General features: G+C 39.4%; 1 protein-coding gene across 3 annotated transcripts in view; it reads left to right on the top strand.

The window, feature by feature from the left end:
* Nucleotides 1-11894, top strand: part of DPH6 (diphthamine biosynthesis 6) — a 403785-nt gene extending 391891 nt beyond the window's left edge. For 2 of the 3 annotated variants that reach the window (XM_045016405.1, XM_045016404.1), the window contains exon 15: nt 11555-11894. In XM_045016405.1, coding sequence (XP_044872340.1) covers nt 11555-11670 — 116 coding nt within the window. In that variant the 3' untranslated portion in view covers nt 11671-11894. The remainder of the gene's footprint in view (nt 1-11554) is intronic. The other variant, XR_006579291.1, reaches the window with a different exon arrangement.
* Nucleotides 11895-16697: the final 4803 nt, after the last annotated feature.

Below are 16697 nucleotides of genomic sequence, written 5' to 3'. Positions count from 1 at the left end.
TGGACACTTTAGTACCCTCTAGCAGTACTGCTAGATTGTTAAAACCAGATACTGTACCACAGATCACATCTTTTCAGAAAGTAAGTAGAAAAACATTACAAAATCTTGTTTCATTGTGCCTCATGGCTTGAGTTTCTGTTTGTGGGGGAATCTTCCTAGCCAAGATAAAGGTCATTTCTCCATCACTTACTCTTCATGTTTCTTAAAAGTGATTAGAACGTCACATCAGTTTTCTTTCTGAGCATTCTTAGTTTCATTAATCCAATATCCATTTGAGCTAACGTCCACTTATAGTTATTCATGGAGATGTGGCTTAAGGCTCCAGAACTGGTAATTCTGTTGGGCCAGTGTCATGAAACAGTTTGATGTTGCTTTGTCTTTGTTGGTGCTGAGTCACAGAAGCAGCACATGTGGAAATTGTGTTCTGTGCTGAAAAGAGCCCTTAGGGAGTAGGTCAGTTCCAGACCGTTTTTTACATCTGTTTTTAGAATACTCTGTTTATGATAGTGTAGTTAATTTTCTCATACATGTGGCTACAAATCAAACCAGTTTGCAAAAATTATGCCAGACAGTATAATTTGAATAATGCTAAAAGATTCTTCATAGAAGTCCTTTTTTAAAAATATGTGATTGAGATCCGTACAATATGGTGCTAATCTTTTTTATAATTGCAACTTCATAGGAAGCTTGTCTTTTCTTAACTTTTTTGTTACACATTTTCTCCAGTTGTACAGCCTTTTGTTGTATAATCTTATATTTGGTATATAAAATAATACTGGGTTTCTAAGCTCTCATAAGATTATAGAACAGATAATCCTCTGGAGCCGAGGTAGTTCAGGCCCAAGGTCCTTAACCATTCTCTTGAGACTGTCAGCAAGGATGACTCGTAGGTTATCAATCAGGAGAGAACGGATGGTCTTCTATGTAGCAGACTGGCCGGGGACACGAGATGTGGGTTCAGCTGTTGGCTTTCCACAAACTTCCTGTGTTATCTTGGGAGATCACAAGATCTTTCTGTGTCTCAGTTCCTCATATGTCAATGGGATGATACTTCCTTTCTTCCACCCTCTGTCTTACTTGTTCTTTGGGGCAGGGACTGTGTTTTTCTGTGTGTTTGTTCAGTGCCTAACACAATGGCACCTCAATCTTGTTTGGGGCTTGTAGGCACTACTGTCATACAATTTATATTACTAATAATTTGGTATGTGAATACAGCCCAACATTTGGCAATTCAGCAATCAGTACTTGGTGAAAATTCAGGCCACCTCCAGGTATTTGGCTGGTTTTGGATTCAGTTGTATACCTCCCCCTATCCCATTCCTCCAAGTATATATCTAACTAATAGGTCTCACTTTAATGGAAGCCGGGGGAGGGACTTCTCCTGTCCTAGCTTTTGATGAAGTGTGTGAGATCTTCACTGCTCTTCCCCTTCCTTCCATGGAGGATGCCAGTGCAGTGATTTTCACTCCCCCTCCCTGGAGGCTATAAGATCGGAGCTAAAGATTTTTCTTCTCTCCACCTCCCCTTCCTTTATTATGGGGGGCAAAACGGGACCCAGGTGCTCAAGCTGTGCTGGACAGTAATTGATCTATTTATCCAAACTCAAATATTGGTAATATTTAGGAAATATTTGCCTACTCTCACTAGTAACTTAATCAAGATTCCTCCAACTTACTTCATGTAAGTCATGAGATACAGTAGTAACGAATTCAGTCACTAACAGCCTGGTTCTGGGTTTGATGGAAGGCTATATATTCCAGGACCAATCCATTCCCCTTTCCAGAAAACATTGATTAAACTGTGCCATGCAGCCAGATCTGGATCAAAAGAAAATAACTACAACAACCTACTCATGTATTTTACATGCTCCAGTGTAGTTTATTTGGTTTGTCATTGTATACTCTTTATTCTAGTGCAGTAGATTGATTGATTTAAATCTTCAAAACAGTAAACATCTAGAAATAACCTCGCTAGCTTTCACATGGCACTATATATATATATGAACTCTAAATAATGGACCAGTTCATTTGATGGTGTAAATCAGTGTAGCTCTAATGTATACTACCTTAGGCTCAGGCATAATAACTAAAAAGTGTTGCTTTATCAGTATTATTTTACATTATCACCTATTAATTTGAAGAATACACTGCATTCTTTGTACAGCTTGTCATGTATGGTCCTCTCTGTAACAATTGAAAAGAATTAATTGTTGAACCATAAAATATTTTTAGACACTTTTTCTGTTGTTTGTAGACCAAAGTCTACCACCAAATACATGCATGTAATTTTTGCCAGTTACACATGAATCTCTTGTGGTCCAATTTAGATCACATTATCTCCAGTCTGAAGTTTCCAAAGTCTACAGATTTTAGAGAGTACTTAGCAAAGTGGATGAACAAACCAACAAATGTTGAATTTATACAGAACATATCATCCTGGGATGTCAAAGCACTTAACAAACACTGTTACAACTGAGTCCATGTGTAACCACTGAAGGACATATTTGCTTCAGTATGTCTCATGACAGCTTCTTTTAAAAAATATGTAAGTGAATTTAACACTTGTGAAAGGTGCCAGATTGACAGCTCTGGAGATAAAAGTCCTTGATTTACCAGCAGGCACAAGCAGAGCTTCCTACACAGTGCCCCACCAATGTTCCCCAACCCTTACCTAAAGGGCATAGCTGCCAACTGTCCCAGATTTTGCAAATCTGTTCCAGGTAATTTCCATGACAGTCAGTGCTCTGAGATTCTGGGCAGTGGTAAGCAGTTGTAACTCAGCCAGAGGTGAAAAAGCAAGTGTTATCATCACTGCACATGTGCTATTTCATTTGATAATTTGGGAGTCAAATTTTCAACTTATTGCTAAAAATATGTCCACAATATTTGCATGGTAGTTGTGTGTGTGAACCAGTGGTGAGTAATGCAGCTTGCTCCATCTGCACAGGCAAATTCAGGTTTCTGTCTGAGCAAACAAGTGGTGCAAATACTGCGAGTGATTTTTAGATGCTCACTGAAAAATTGGTCCTTATTGTATAGGTTTGTAATAATCTGTCTCCATTCATACTTCGTCCCAACTTGGTAGCATTATGCCCTTTCCTCCCCAGAGACTAAACACAGCTTAGAAGCTCAGTAACCATATTTCTGTTAAAGAGAGAGAACCTTATATAGGTCTTGAGGCCACTGGAAGGTGGTATACAAAGTAAATAGGCTTGTGATTTCTGCACTCTGTCATGCCTTTAGAAAAAATGGAAATGTTCACTTTTCAGCTCTGGTGCTCCCGGAACAATCATACTCACTAAAGTTCAGTTCCTCCTTTCCCCTGGAAATTATATTTAGCCTTCGCTGGGAGTATTGGAAGGGAATGTTTAAGTGTTTCTTTATTCAGTGTAGAAGGCTAATGACATTTTAAACAAGAGTGCACATTTTTAACCTTATGTAGGCTGACTATTTACAGTACCTTTATGTAGGACAATGCTAAATATGGAACAACGAAGAATACCAGCAAAGACTGTTACATGCTGTTGCTGTGCTATTTTCTAAACTACAGCCAGCAGCTTGAAAAACTGATTATCAAAGCTAGAACTTAATTTTGTCTATTAAAAAATAGCCATAACTAATATGCAGAGGAGCTCAGCAAACATTTTTTTAATCTTTAAAAGAGTCACATTTCTTTCCATGACCTGCCATTGGTGTGCATGATAAAATACCTAATTTGACTAGTTGTGTGTATTACGGAAGATGGTTTTACATGTCTTTAGAGAGAGCTACATGGGGCATATATATCTTAAGAATGTTATTTAAGATTCTAATTACAGTTGTTAAAAATATCCTTATGAAAGATGTGTCATTTTGGTTATCTTGCTTGATTTTCTTACTCCTACAGCACTGTAGGTGCACCTGGCACATTGATATTAGAGCTTTGTGAAACATTCCTATCAAATCTCAATGTCTGTGTACTTGGGGAGAGGATATCAGACAGCAGAGGAAATCATGGGATTCTATTCAAGCTCTTCCTCCTACAGCCAGCCTCATTCTCTTCCTCAAGCCAGTCTATCATAGGAATCAGAGATGGCAAAGACCTGTTAGATCAACTAGTCTAATCCTCCCCCAATGTAGGAATGTTCTCTATAGTATATCATTTAGTACTTTGTCAACTCTAATTTTAAATGTCCCATGTGACTTGGTTTCTTCCTCCACATACTAGTAGATCTCATTGTCAGAATGTTTTTCTTGATATTCACATCCCTTCACTTATCTCATCCCATTTCTCCAAGTTTCACGCACACCCTGTACTATCCTATGTTGTTCTTCTCCTTGTTTGTCTCTTTCAGCATTTTTGCTTCCTGTGCCTCACACTACTGTGTGGTCTTGTGTTTAGTGTGGCAGCAGCAGGAATGGAAAAGTGTTTCTTTCCCCTCCTGTCCTTGAGGGTGGGCTCAGGTCACTCGCTGACCCACTCCTCCCTAGAAGGGGTGGGGCAGTAGCCTGGTCTTACAGTTATACCACCACACTCCCACAAAAATACAAGAGGAGAGAAGCTTCTACATGGCACCCTCTAAGATCTATGGATAAGGACCACTGCCCCTGAAAACATCATCAGAGGATGTTCTGAGGGTGTATCTTGGTGCATAACATTGAAATTGTACAACTCTACATAAGTCTAAGTGCTATTACTAATTTTGTCTGGAAGAGGGACAGAGCTAGGGCCCCCAAGGAGGAGGAAGGGAAGAGAGAGTCTCTCAGAGGTTTGAGTTAGTCACAATCAAGCCTTCAAATGAATAGAACGGGGTTGGTTCCCTCCCATCTCCTTGTGACTTGAATTACAGGGTTGAATAAGTGAAAATGATCACAAACCAAACCCTGCAGAGTCTGCAAAGCACTAATTAACACCCCCAGTCAGTAACTTCTCTGAAACTGGTCTTTAAGCAAACTTTACTCTAAAAACAAAACAAATTAACTTGGTGGCCTGATAAAAGAGATGCATTGCCAAAGCTGACAGGCCCACAATTGAACCAACTCTAAAAATAACTTTTTTTTTCTGTTCAATGTCTTTAAGATGCTGAAAAATTTATTAGCTACAAAAAATCCCACTTTCTCAGCCAAGTGACTCAGCTTTGGAGAGCAAGATTCTTGTAAATTTTCACACCCGCCACATCCTTGAGCATGCCCCCTTCTCTCCTACGCCCATCTCAGCAGAATGGAAAGGAAGTTGGTCAGATTGGAGGCCACCTTTAAGGTCCTTCAGCACTGGAGAGCAGTGATGCCCTCTGATGTTGGCCCTTGTCCCACCCCACTGTTTTGTGGATGGATATGGAGCCCATGCAGGGTGGGCAGGATGAAACCCTCAGCTGTTCAGTGGACATTTTGGAGGACAGAGAATCATTTGTCTCTCTGTGCCACCTCCCCTTCTCTTCTTAAAGCCCTTGTGGTCCCATATAATAATAAATATGTGCATTTTGGTAGTGCCCAAAAAGGGCACAGTGACAATTGTGGCCCCATCAGGCACAGTGTCGTACAAACAGAAGATAGACAATCCTTTTGAACCGGGAATAAGTTGAATCACTAGTGCAGCAGCTCTGAGAATTTGCCCTGGTCCTTCCTGTCGAAACTTTATTCTCATCTGCCATATGATTATGTGAAAAGGAGATATATTTGTTCTAATTGAAACAGGTTTAATGGGAAAACTTTGTAGCAGCAAGAATCCACACAAGTGTGATGGGTCCATAGACAATAAATAAATAAAAATGTGATGAGAAAATTTTTCAAAAGCACAATATTAAGGGCTACATATTTGCACTCATGAAAACAGACATGCATCTCTAAATGGCTATTTTGGCATCTGCCCGGCTATTTGTAGTGATATAGACCCATTTCCACATATAATTACGGTAACTGTATCTGCAGTTGTAGCTTTACTTTTTTGCATGTGCATTTTTGTAAATAGACCTGATACTTTTGAAAATGTATCATGTATGAAATGTTAGTGTAGAAAAACATGATAGCAGTTTTGAAGCAACTTGTGAAATCTTCACAACATAGATTGGATTTTTAAGTTAGGTGGCAAGTTGATTGATGCTTTTACTTCAGGCATCCTACTCTTAAATCCTAATTTAGTGTAGCTCCCACTAAAAATGAGTTTGCAGCCTCACCCTAATCCCTGGTGGACATTTGTCACATCACCACATCAGAAAATGACATAACAATTCGGCATGATTGGTAGCCTCTGATCTAGAGCAGAGCCCCAGGCAGGGAACACCAGGGTGGTTGAAGTTCAGAATTGAAGTGCATTAGCAGTGTGGTATGAAGAAGCTTGCATAGCACCTAGATACCTCCACTGTGCCAAACCTGCCCCACTCATGAGTGCCAAATATACACATTAAAATATGTAAAGCAGTTTGATGTAAAATTATATTTTTAATAATAATAATCACATATACAGTGCTTTACAAACCATTATTAACCACTGAACTCCCATGAGAGGTAGGTAAATCAACATTAGCTTCATCTTACAGATGAGAAACATACAAAGAGACCTTGTGACTTGCACAAAGACCGAGGATAATTGGTATTATAACCAGGATAAGAAATCAGTAGTTACTGGCACCCAGGCCTGTGCGCCAATCGCATTTCTCCATGTGTAGCAATTGTCAGATCCTCTTTTCTTCTAGTATTTGCTTCAGTGTTCCTGATTGCCAAATCTTATGATCCCAACTTTAAAAGTCTGAAATAAAAATATAAGAACATATAGTAATGTATTTATGGCCAGATTTTCCATCCCCCTGCAGAGTGCTTAGTCCTTTTGAACACTTTGTTTAGGTACCAAAATGCGAGCAGAGCTTTTTCGAAAATCTGCCCCCAGCTGTCGGGAGCTTAGCTCTTTTGAAAATCTGGCCCATATACTTTTCAAGGGGAATGTCCAACACGACTGATTTTAAAAATATCATTAGGACAGTGAAGGAAAAGAGATAATAAAGGAGCTAATGAAAAGCTAAGTATCAAAGTATATAAAATGTCCAGATTTTTCCTTAGAAAACTAGAATTTTGCAGGAGAAAATCACTGCAGATCATCCTTTAGGAAACAGTTTACTTTTATTTCATTCTTATTTTTCATCAGATTTTTCTATCAAGGTGTTTTTATTTAATAGGCTCAGTGCTTATTCTGAGCAAGAGGATTTTAGCCCGAATCAAGCAAGTAGGTTGTACACATTTTGTTTTGAACTTCTGCATTTACCCAAAACACATTGTATTATTTTAAGAACAAACTTGGGGAAAAAATTATTTGATTTCTCTGGCACATAGGCCTGGTACAAAACAGCAGTAAAACCAGTTAATTTTCTAAAATGTATTTTCCTTCCCTGCTACTGTTGTTAGCCATAAAGACAGTCACTTGAATCTTTTTTTAAAGGCCTCAAGCTTCCTCATGTTTCAGCTTTTCATTGCACTGCCTGCTCATTTAGGGAACAGGCTTGTTCCAGACAGCTTTAATTAAACTGTGCGGTGAAACCAGATATAGATCAATGGAAATGATCCATAACAAGAGGCTAATCATGTATTTAACAGTGTTCAGTCCAGTTCAATCACATTCTGCCATTTCTGTGGCTTTACATTCATGTGGCGAAGACTGAATGTGTGTATATTTTTTTTTAATCCATCCCATTAGTGGCCATATTCTTTGGCTTCAAGGGAGACAAGAACTGTCTGCAATCTGCCAGGGATTTAGGGACATCAATACTTTTTGAATAGTCATGTTGGTACTGGTCGAAGGGTTAAGTGCCCTGCGTACCAGGGGCACATCTTGTGGGACTGGAACTCATAGTCAACTGTTAGGAACCTGATCCCCTCTGAGGCTTCTCTTCAAAGTACATGCTTCATGTCAAATCCACACAGCTGAAGCAATGGAGTTTTATTAGCTCAGGGATTTAAAGACCTGAACTAAGTGATGTAACAATATCTTTTTGATTACAAAGTGAAGGAAGAGTGTAGTTGTAACATCAAATAGATTGTTATGTTCTGGGTGAAACACATGGTCTTTCTGCTACCATTTTCCATTTCAGTGCAGGCTAGTTCTCGCCCATAACGAGCTGGTGGAGAGTGCTTACCACTAAAAGTATCAGGATAATGGCCCTGGTTTTGCAAGCATTGCCCATGTGAGCAGTCTCATTGGCTTCAGCTCATACAAGTAAGGACTGCGGAAGAGGATCTGAGGGTCTTACTAAAGTCAACTGTAGTGCAGGTGTAAAGACTATTTTTGTAAAGGTTAGACTGATTCCATAAAAGGATGCTGTAGCATTCATGGAGCAGTTTAGCATGAAGACCACCTTTAAAAGCAATAACTTATAATGTTGGAAAGTGCCAAGGTAAAATGTGAAGGGTATTAGGTCAGTATGAAAGGTCACTACACTATTGATCTGAATTATCTCCTGTTGTTACCGAAAGGACAGTAAGAACAAATAGCACAGGTTGATTTCTTTGTTGGTTTGAGTCAATTTTATTTCCATTTCCAGTTGTGTCCACCTTCCTGTGTGTTTTCATGTGTCCCTCAGTTGTTCCTGCTTTAAGTAGAAAAATTCCTGGTGACAGTCTGGGGCCCATGCCTCAATTCTTGTTGTGCACAGTGGGTGTGGAGAGCACTCATAGAGTTAGGCTCTCGTCTGCGTTGGGGTAACACCAAGTAGAAATGGGAAGATTTACATGTGACTGAAAATGAAAATACAGTATTTATCACTTTGATAACTGCTTGCTTGAAATAAATCACTACATTTTCTATCAGACTTCAAAAGTCTGGTACAGGGCACATTAAAGAGACAGTTTGGACTAGCACAGATCATTGCTGAAGTATATTTATTCCTCCTAGCCCCCTCCTCCAACCCCACCCAAATACACATGCCCATTCTCCTCCCCCCTTCTCCCCCATATACACACACCACCACCATCGGCCACCATTCCCCTGTGGTTTTAGTTACAGGAACGACATGCAAGTGAACAATTGGTTCGATATTCAGTATTGATAAAAAGCTACTTGACATCTTAGCCATTTAAGCAAAGAATTACTTAATATAAAAAAATAATAAATAATGCTGACCTGAGTTATTATTTATCTTAAAGCATAGCTTGCTGAAAACCTTAAGGATTTGTTTTTATTAGTGCCACATCATTAAAATGGTGTAATTAGTAGAAGAAAGGACTTAGAGGATCAACTATTGTTTTATTTATAACAGATAAAAGATGTAGCCTTTGTATTCTTGAATGAATTAGCTATGTCCATTTGAACTGACGCAATTTCACTCATAGTGCTGTGCTTCTCTCCCCCCATACTTTGGCTTACAGTTTTATTTTTAGAAGGCATGAGGTCCATCCTCCCATACTGCCAGTGAAATTTGCACCTGCAGATTTTTACCCCCACATTTTTAGACTGATAAAATGAGCTACAGATCCAAAACAGAATACTTCCCATCTAAATACCTGATTTTCACCTGTAATAGAACGATGAGAGGTCCAAGTACCCAGATTTTCAGCCATAATTCAACTGAAGGTGAAAAACTTGGGTGCAGATTTTGCAACTGCGATTTGCACAAACAGGAAGGAAAGTCATCTTTTGAAAATGTGGCCCTTTCTGACTCAAAACTCACCAGAGAGTTTTCCAAAGTAAATATTTTGGGTCACCTCCAAGTACCAAAAGAGTTGAGTTCACTATGAGAACTATCTCCTTGCCAAATATCCGTTTTGAAAACGATACCCAGGTTTTTTGTGGTGGTAGCCCTGAACTACAAACCTGTGAAAAGTTAAAGTGGCAGAAGGAATGATTTCTGACTGTCTAAAAACCAAAAATAAAATAAAAATAGCCTATTTTAAAATGTAATTTTTTTTTCATTGAGCTGACAACTTTCTGCATACTTTGACCCAATGCCTTTTGAGCCAGCATAGCTATGAAGTCACTCAGAAATCAGAGTTTGGAATAGAAATGCCAACTGACCCTTAATCAGTGTGTCACTACTGAATTGCGGTGATACATAGATTGAGTTGCTTATTACACAGAACATGAAGTCCTTTGACCCTGCGGTGAATATTGATCTTAGGTTCACCTCTGTCAATGTTCATCTCTAATGTCAACAATTTTCAATGCAAAATAACACAGCAGCATTTTAGTAGTCTTAGTCTGTTCCTCTGGTTGCTACATTTATAACATATATATTATATGTTGCAAGATATTAAGATGTATTCCTTCTGTTGCTGTTCAGTAAAAATGGTAGATGAAATCTTGACTCTACCGAAATCAGTGGTGACACTCATATTGATTTCAGTTGGGCCACAATTTCACTGAGTACATGTTAACACTTTGATTGAACTATATATTCACAGCCTCACATTCAGTGGGAAAAGCCATAAAACTTTTAAGTTCTGCCCTCTTTACACTGTTTATCTAGTCAAGAATGTTTAATGTGCTGAAGTGTCGGTAGAATCACAGAAGTTAAAGACAGAAAAGACCTATTAAAACCTAAACCCTGCAGCCCAGGATCGGTTCCTTCAGTATAATTTTTAGCACTTTTTCCAATCAAGTTTTAAATGTGCTATGTGACAGGGCTTCTACCACTTCGTTAGCAAAGCTATATGTGATGTTCTTGATATTCAGCCTAAATTTGCCATTCCTTAGTTCCATTCCATTAGCCTTCTAATGAGACACTCTCTCTATGCATCCCATGAATTCCACTCCCTCCACAATGTTTGTACCCTTTAAACTTTTGTAGACTGTTGGCACATCCCTTCTTAGTCTTCAATTTCTGTGGTTAGTTGTTTTAATCTTTTCATAAATCATTAACTCCGAACTCCTAATCATATTTGTTGCTCTTCTCTGGACTTTTAGAGGCTTTACCCCCATTACATTTTATAGGACAGTTCCATAAGGAGATGCAAAATATCTAATGTAATTTGTTACATTTCTGTGATTTGATAGCAGTAAAGGTATACAGTACTTCTGTTGATTTTAAAGGTGACTTGCAAACACTTTAAAAAAAAATCAGTGGGGCACATTTCTTCCAGGATACATCAGTGCAACATTTAACACAGTGGGGTTCTACAAGTGCAGCAAAGAACAGAATTTGACCTGGTAGCTATAGAGAGCTATGTGCTGACTATTCAAATATGAAGAGTAAAAGAGACATTCGGAACATACAGTAACTGAATTTAAACTTACTCCCATATCACCACCCCAAGTCACAAATTAGGTAAGGGTAAATTGAAACTCGGCAATGTGCTAAGTACCTCTGTTACCTTTGCTATTTGGGATATTGACAAAGCCCTGGCTGGGATGATTTAGTTGGGAATTGGTCCTGCTTTGAGCAGGGGGTTGGACTAGATGACCTCCTGAGGCCCCTCCCAACCCTGATATTTTATGATTCCATGATATTCAGAATCCTACAAATTAGTGATTTGTTTAAATGTATATGTAAGTCATTTTTAAGATGACACACTTATTACAGTATAAAATGCATTTGTTTAATGACTATAACACAAAAACCAGAAGGTATTCATCATTCATTTTGTTCCTGTTTTAGGACTGAAAGAAAACCTAGAAGATCAGCTGGGGGAGAAGACTCCAGCTCTGATTCTGGTACCTGTAGAGGATTTACCTGAAAAGGAAGTTATTCATATAGCATGCTGGCTGAGCTAGTCATTTATAAGTAATCAGTTGATATCAAAGCATGTATTCCACCCAGAAGAGAGTGAAGAGAAGAGTTGATCTTGATTATGTTGAATATTTTCATTAAACATCAAGGTGTACATTGCTTGATTTGGGCCAAGCCTGTCTTAAAATGTTAATATTTCTATGGACAGTGCCTGAGGATAAATGATACATTCCGCCTTTGGAGGAAAAATAAAGATTTTGTTTCAAAATACTGTCCTGTTTTTTCTCAGATCTAAAGTGTTTTCTGACATCTAATAACAACAACAAGGAGCTCCCAGGAGATGGTAATGACTCTGGAATGCTAAGGTTTGGGCACACTAGACCAGTTGTCATTTTCAGCCATTGTTTGGAGGATCAGTACATGAGCTCCAATACAATCTTGGTTATTTCTTACATTAATTTTGCACTGGATACACTGACTTCAGATCAGATCCTGAATTTCTTACTCCTGGCCAGATTGTGACCCCCCCCCCGCCTTTTCCAATGCTGGTGAACAGTTATTCACCTGAGTAGTCATAAAACACATTTAATCAATCAGAATAACAGGGGACACAGTCTCCATTTTTTCACAGTGCTTATTCAAATTCTCATTGTCAAAGAACACAGCATTTGCCACCTGTTTTCCAGAAACAGTACAGAGTATTTTTGGACTTTCTATCCATTGTAGAACTCTCATTACAGAACTACTGGTATTCCCTAAGGGCCCAAACCAGCTCCCTGTAAAGTCAGTGGGAATTTTGCCTTTGGTGAAGTGAGATCAGACTCTAAATGTGAAATCCCAGCCTCGTTGCAGTCAGTGGCAAAACTCCCATTGAATTCAATGGGGCTAGAATTTCACCCTCAATGAGTTTAAGGGTCAGCACAGTACAGCTAGCCTTCTTGATTTAGCGTGAGTCTCCAAGGCATTATAGAGAAAGCCCATCCTCAGGCAAAGCCTGTAAAACTAAACCTTGGGGAAAGAGCGATGTTCTTATCTCCATGTTACACATTCATGAATTCCCTCCCTAATGTTCCACTTGGAAGATTATTTTTTTAAGAAAATATAATCTGATTCACAATCAGGCATGTAATCATTCCTGGAGGAACTACACATACAAGGGCTCCAGTTGGCTCTCAGTTCCACCAGCGTCAGACTGAAATAACTCCACTGAAGTCAATTGAATGATGGCAAATTTACATTGGTGTGACTGAGAGGAGATTTTGGCCTTGTGGCTTCATTTTCTTCCAATTCCCAGTTATGTATTTGGCAGCTGATACAGAGCCGGTATCAGAGAAAATGAGAGGATCTTCCTTGGTATCCTCTTGCCTTGTATATCTGACATACTGTGCTAATTGTGATCTGGGAGTCAGACTTGTCATTATTCCTTCTCACCACACAAGAAAATACAGTACAGTAGCCACAGTGTTAAGTGAGGGTTGTTTTGGTCACAGCTATTTTCTGTAATAATTAAAAACTCATCCTGAAGCTTTTTCTACTAATTGGGGTAATTTTTTGTTTAAATTCATAATGTGTAAAATGTTTGTTGGTCAATTATTAGTTTGTTTTCATTCAAACGCTCTTGAAAGAAGGGGGAAGACACAGAGGTAGTTACATATCATTACACGCTACAGATGCTTAGACAGATTTAACTTAAGATTCTTGTTCCTGATTCATTCCCTGAGAAAATGGGAAAGAGTCTGGTATCAGGGAGGTGCTGTTATCAACACATTCATTTAGGAATAGTCAGTGTCATTTTTTGATTAGCCTAAGACCTGTTATAATAATGTTGGTGGAATAAATTGGCCCAAAGACTCAAAGGTGTTAACATGACCCTGAAACTGTCCAACATTAAACAGTTTTCAAAAAGGTTTGGGGTTTAGTGTGCACAGATCTCAGCCTGCTTAGTTCAAACACACCATTTCAAATCTTTTAACCTTTTATTGAGGATATAAACAAAAAAAAAGGAGAAACGGTCGAAGCATTTGAAATGTGAAATATTAAATACGGCTTTCATTTTAACAATATCCCTTGTTCCCTTTCCTTTAGCTGGAGAGAGTTTTTAGAAGGAAACCCCTTGTTTGGTGGTTGTTTAGATAGTGTTAAAGATGGTAAAAACTGCCTTTTCGGAGAGGGGGTGAGGCAGGAAAAGAAAAAGTTAGTTGGGATGAGCTGGAGCTGTTGTTATTGCTGCTGCTGCTGTTGAAGTCTGCTCCCATATTCTCAAAGACAAAACAAGACAAACACACACAAAAGGGGAGAGAAAAAATAACAGCAAAGATGGAAAATGCAGCTTCCATCTCTGGTGTTGACTCTGACTTGCACCTCTGATTTGCACTTCACTGCAAAACAGAATCATGGCACAGAGTTTTACTGAGCACTGCGAGACCTGGCTAGCTTGTACCAGGGTCAGGCTGTTTAGGGCATAACTTCTATCTACTTCTGTGGTCACAGGCTTAGGGCAGCGTTGCAAATTATGCCGTCTTGGCCAGCTGAGTCAGACCCTTATTTGACAGAAGAAAAAAGGATAGAGATAGGAAAGAGAAGAAATAAGATGGGGAAAGAAAAGAACACACATGAGACGGGGATGACAACAACATGGTGGTTGGGATTTAGCCAAAGCTGGTGGAGGTGGCAATGTCATCTGCATCCCTCTCTTAGGCCAGTGTGGTCAGGACATGTGTCAGGATCAGGACAATGAAGGCCTAACAGTGTCATAGAGGATCCTGGACTCCCAGGAGACAGAAGGGTGGCAGCCTCTTGGTGAAGCTCACTCCTTCCCCCTCTTTCAGTCAGTGCTTCCAGTCCATTTTTCCCCAAAAGGTTGATTCTTTTCAAGACCGAAAATTCAATTCCCTGTCTGCTATGGACTTCCTTTATGACCAAGTCATTAGCCTTTCGGTGCCTCAGTTCCCCATCTATTAAGCAGGAATTATAATGTTTTCCTACCTCACGGGGCAGTGGTGAGGATAAATACCTTAAAATATTGTGAAGCACTTTAAGCGCTAGAGATGAATGGGGCAATATACGAAATAGGGACTATTAGGTGTTGCTAGCCCAATTGCGATGAGAGAGGGTTCTCTGGAACAACACCCCTCCTCCCGAAGGGGACTCTCCCTCACCTTGTCTAGCCACTGAAGTTCCTCCCTGCTCCATCCAGGTGAACCTTTCTGCCACCCAGTTGCAGAGGTGTCCAAGGAAAGGGCAATACCCCCTCACCCCTTTCTCCTGGCCAGCCCGACAAGCACTCACCACATTCAGCTTCAATGAGCACATTTTTTCCCTAGCTTTTAAAATACACACATTTTATTAGTTGCAATGTGAAGAGTGGCCAGACGACAAGGCACAAGGTGGGGACCAGTGGGAGAGGAGATGGAGGCAAAGCCTTTCAAGTGAGGATGAGTGCTTTTAACTTTACACAAAAAGAGACGTGGCACTAGAGAAGAGGTACCAATTTGCCCATCTCTGTACCATATCTCATTAATCTGTTCATACTGACCTTAGAAAAGGCATTCAAATACACGTTATCCTAGCATTTGTACTACAGTGAATGATACAATATATACTCAGCTGACAGGATACTTGTTCTCAAAGATGTCGCGCTTGTCTGATGTCAAGATTTCAAGCCTCAAACTAGCCCCCCCTTCCTCCCCCCCTAACTGGGTCGATAATTTGTGTAGGTGCTGAAAAGTGGTGAAGCAATGCATTGGTCCCAGAAATGCTTCCAGCCAGGAATTCTTTCCTTTTCTTGAAACAGCTAGAAGAGCTTTAAAATGTTTTCTCTGTGAATAGCTGGGGGGGGGGGGAAGAAATCGTGTCTTTTGGTGCTAACTTGAAAGGCTTCATACCTCCTCGCTGTAATGCAAGTAACAGAGGTTAGAAGCTGGGTTTGCTGAGTTTTAAATATGAACAAGGTAATTTGTTCAATATTGAAACACATGTTAAAATGCTGCTTCATATAGAGACCTTTGACTTTTATAACAGAAGGAAATGTCTTAACACCTTTTTATCTGCCGTACGCTTTGGTACTTTCAGCATAACTACCTGGCCCTGCTGTGAATGGGAAGTTTCATAGAGCTCTTCTTCAGTCTCTTTGTAACCAAAGAGTGTTAGCTGAAGGTGGGGGGAGGGGCCTTACACAGAGAGCAGGAGTGGGAGAGAAAAAAGGACGCGAATATCTGAAATGTATAAATGTAACTTTTACCATAGGATTGACAGTGCTGTAGAGTTTACCTAGACCGGTTTTGATCTTGGGTGTGTAAATACATATGCTGAGGTAAGATATTGGTTTTGAGAGCTTTGGTTTTTTCTATACACACTCACATGCACACAAATTCTTCTGTTTCTTTGATTTTTTATGAAACCCCCTAGGAAAATTTAAGATTTATTCATGTTATGATACAACAGGTACGCTGATGAAGATTCCAGTCCTGAAAACACAAATGCGGGGAAGACACATTTCAGTCCAACAGGAAAGCGGTGTTAACAGTCGGGGAAAATGATTTTTTTTTAAATGTAACCTAGAGACTTAAGTTCTGCTGTCTCCCTTTTCTTCTGTACCAAGAGCTCAAAATATACTATGAGATATTTTTTTAAAAAATAGGTGAGATCTATTTCTTGTATTGGTTACAGAGTTAGATATCAGAGAACTTTGTCTTCTGTCTTTTTTAAGAACAATCTGCATACCTATTTCTTTAATTGCACAGAAATAAGCTTAAAGGAAATGACCAAGTGGGACTGCAGGAGAAAAAACTGATTTAATAACTTTGTGTTTCACTCATTTCAAAAGCTGGATGGCTACAATACCATTAAGCTTGTACAGTACACATGGTTGGGCTTCCATAAAGCCACCAGAGCTGATCTTCCTAAATAGGTTAAAGAATGACATTGAGATATTTTAAGCAGAGATTATTTAATATTTTTTCCTTTCAGATTTTATAGGTAGGTGATTCAAGAGCTGATTTGTTACACCACATAGCATTGGTGCATCTTTCCCCCCAGCTTTCAGAAGTCTTGCAGGCATTGGAAGCAGAAT

The sequence above is a fragment of the Mauremys mutica genome, chromosome 4, assembly GCF_020497125.1.
Source record: "Mauremys mutica isolate MM-2020 ecotype Southern chromosome 4, ASM2049712v1, whole genome shotgun sequence".
NCBI lineage: Eukaryota > Metazoa > Chordata > Testudines > Geoemydidae > Mauremys > Mauremys mutica.
This window is presented reverse-complemented; position numbering and strand designations above follow the sequence as displayed.